This window comes from Bison bison, unplaced genomic scaffold (assembly GCF_000754665.1).
Source record: "Bison bison bison isolate TAMUID 2011002044 unplaced genomic scaffold, Bison_UMD1.0 scf7180017864027, whole genome shotgun sequence".
NCBI classification, from domain to species: Eukaryota; Metazoa; Chordata; class Mammalia; order Artiodactyla; family Bovidae; genus Bison; species Bison bison.
The window spans coordinates 1-1,156 of NW_011494599.1; the positions used below are offsets into that span (position 1 = coordinate 1).

Consider the following 1,156-nt stretch of genomic DNA (forward strand, 5'->3'; position numbering starts at 1 on the left):
CAACCCCCGGCCACCCTCCCACTACTCTCCCCTGGAAGATTCGGGCCTGCATCTCAAGCCCCAAGTCCATCCACTTCACACAGGTGGTCTACGAGAGGAAGGCTTCGGTCGCGGGCTGGTGGACTCCAGTTCTGCACAGTACAGGGCAAGCCCTGAGCCCTGTAGCTAAAGGAGGGACCATCGGGGGTGACTGAGGGTCTCCACCCCCCAGAACGGCGGCCACGCGAAACCCCCACCCCCCGCGACTTGGCCCCCGAGCATCCGGGTAGGATCTAGGTGGCTGTAACAGCTGCGGGTCACCCTCACTATGATCTTGGATGCGGAACACTGAGGGAGGAGGGCACCTCGGTCTGAGGGGTTGGTAGCTGGTCAGTACAGGGAGGATGTCAGGGCTCAGGAGGAGCCAGGGTGAGGACCATCCTACCAGACACACGGACCAATCAGGACCCTCCCCTCTAGTCAGTGCTTCCTCCCGGCTAAACACGGGGAAGGGAGGCTGCGGTCTGTGTGGGGAGGTTAGAGCTTGTGTACGGAAGGGTGGGTCCTGGGACCTTTAGGTGGGAGGCTGAGCGCTCCCTTCTCTCCTTCTCCAGAGTCACAGGGAAGGTGGCAGCATCAGCTTCAGAGCAGAAGAGGGATTGGGGCAGGTGCTAGGGGGTCATTCCCCATTTTTCATCCTAACTCTGAATGTGAACTGCAAGGACATGCCTCCCCTGCCAGCCCCCACAGGACCCCCTCTAACGCCCAGGCAGGGCTGTCTGGCTGCGCCCCAGGACTCACTCTCACTTCCTCCTCACAGGTCTCAGGGGACAGGCTGTCTAGGCGAACAGGAGACTTGTGGGTCCTAGAGCAGTGGACTCAAGGCCCCCCTACGAAGCGGACTTGGTTTAAACCAGGGACGACCCTCCCTGATGAAGGTGCTCACAACATTTCTTTGTCCTTCCTCAAGGCCACTCAAAGCCTACCTTCATAACTGCATGCTCGCCTGCCATCCCTGACCTGTGTCATCATGCCTCGGAAGCACAGAAACAAGCATCATGCCCGTGGGAAATGCCACCAGGTCGAGGGTGACACTCAGGAGGCCCAGGCCAGTGCTGCTGCAGCCCCAGGAGAGGAGGGCCCATCCTCCCCCTCTTTTGCCCCTCAGGGTTCTCCC

At 60.6% G+C, this 1,156-nt stretch overlaps 1 protein-coding gene across 1 annotated transcript in view; it reads left to right on the top strand.

Moving 5' to 3' along the window:
• Positions 1-211: 211 nt before the first annotated feature.
• The window catches only part of LOC104984435 (melanoma-associated antigen B5-like), a gene marked incomplete at both ends in the record, with an annotated part of 12,096 nt that continues 11,151 nt past the window's right edge, over positions 212-1,156 (top strand). The window contains 2 exon segments of the mRNA XM_010834133.1: positions 212-265; positions 800-917. Coding sequence (XP_010832435.1) covers positions 212-265; positions 800-917 — 172 coding nt within the window.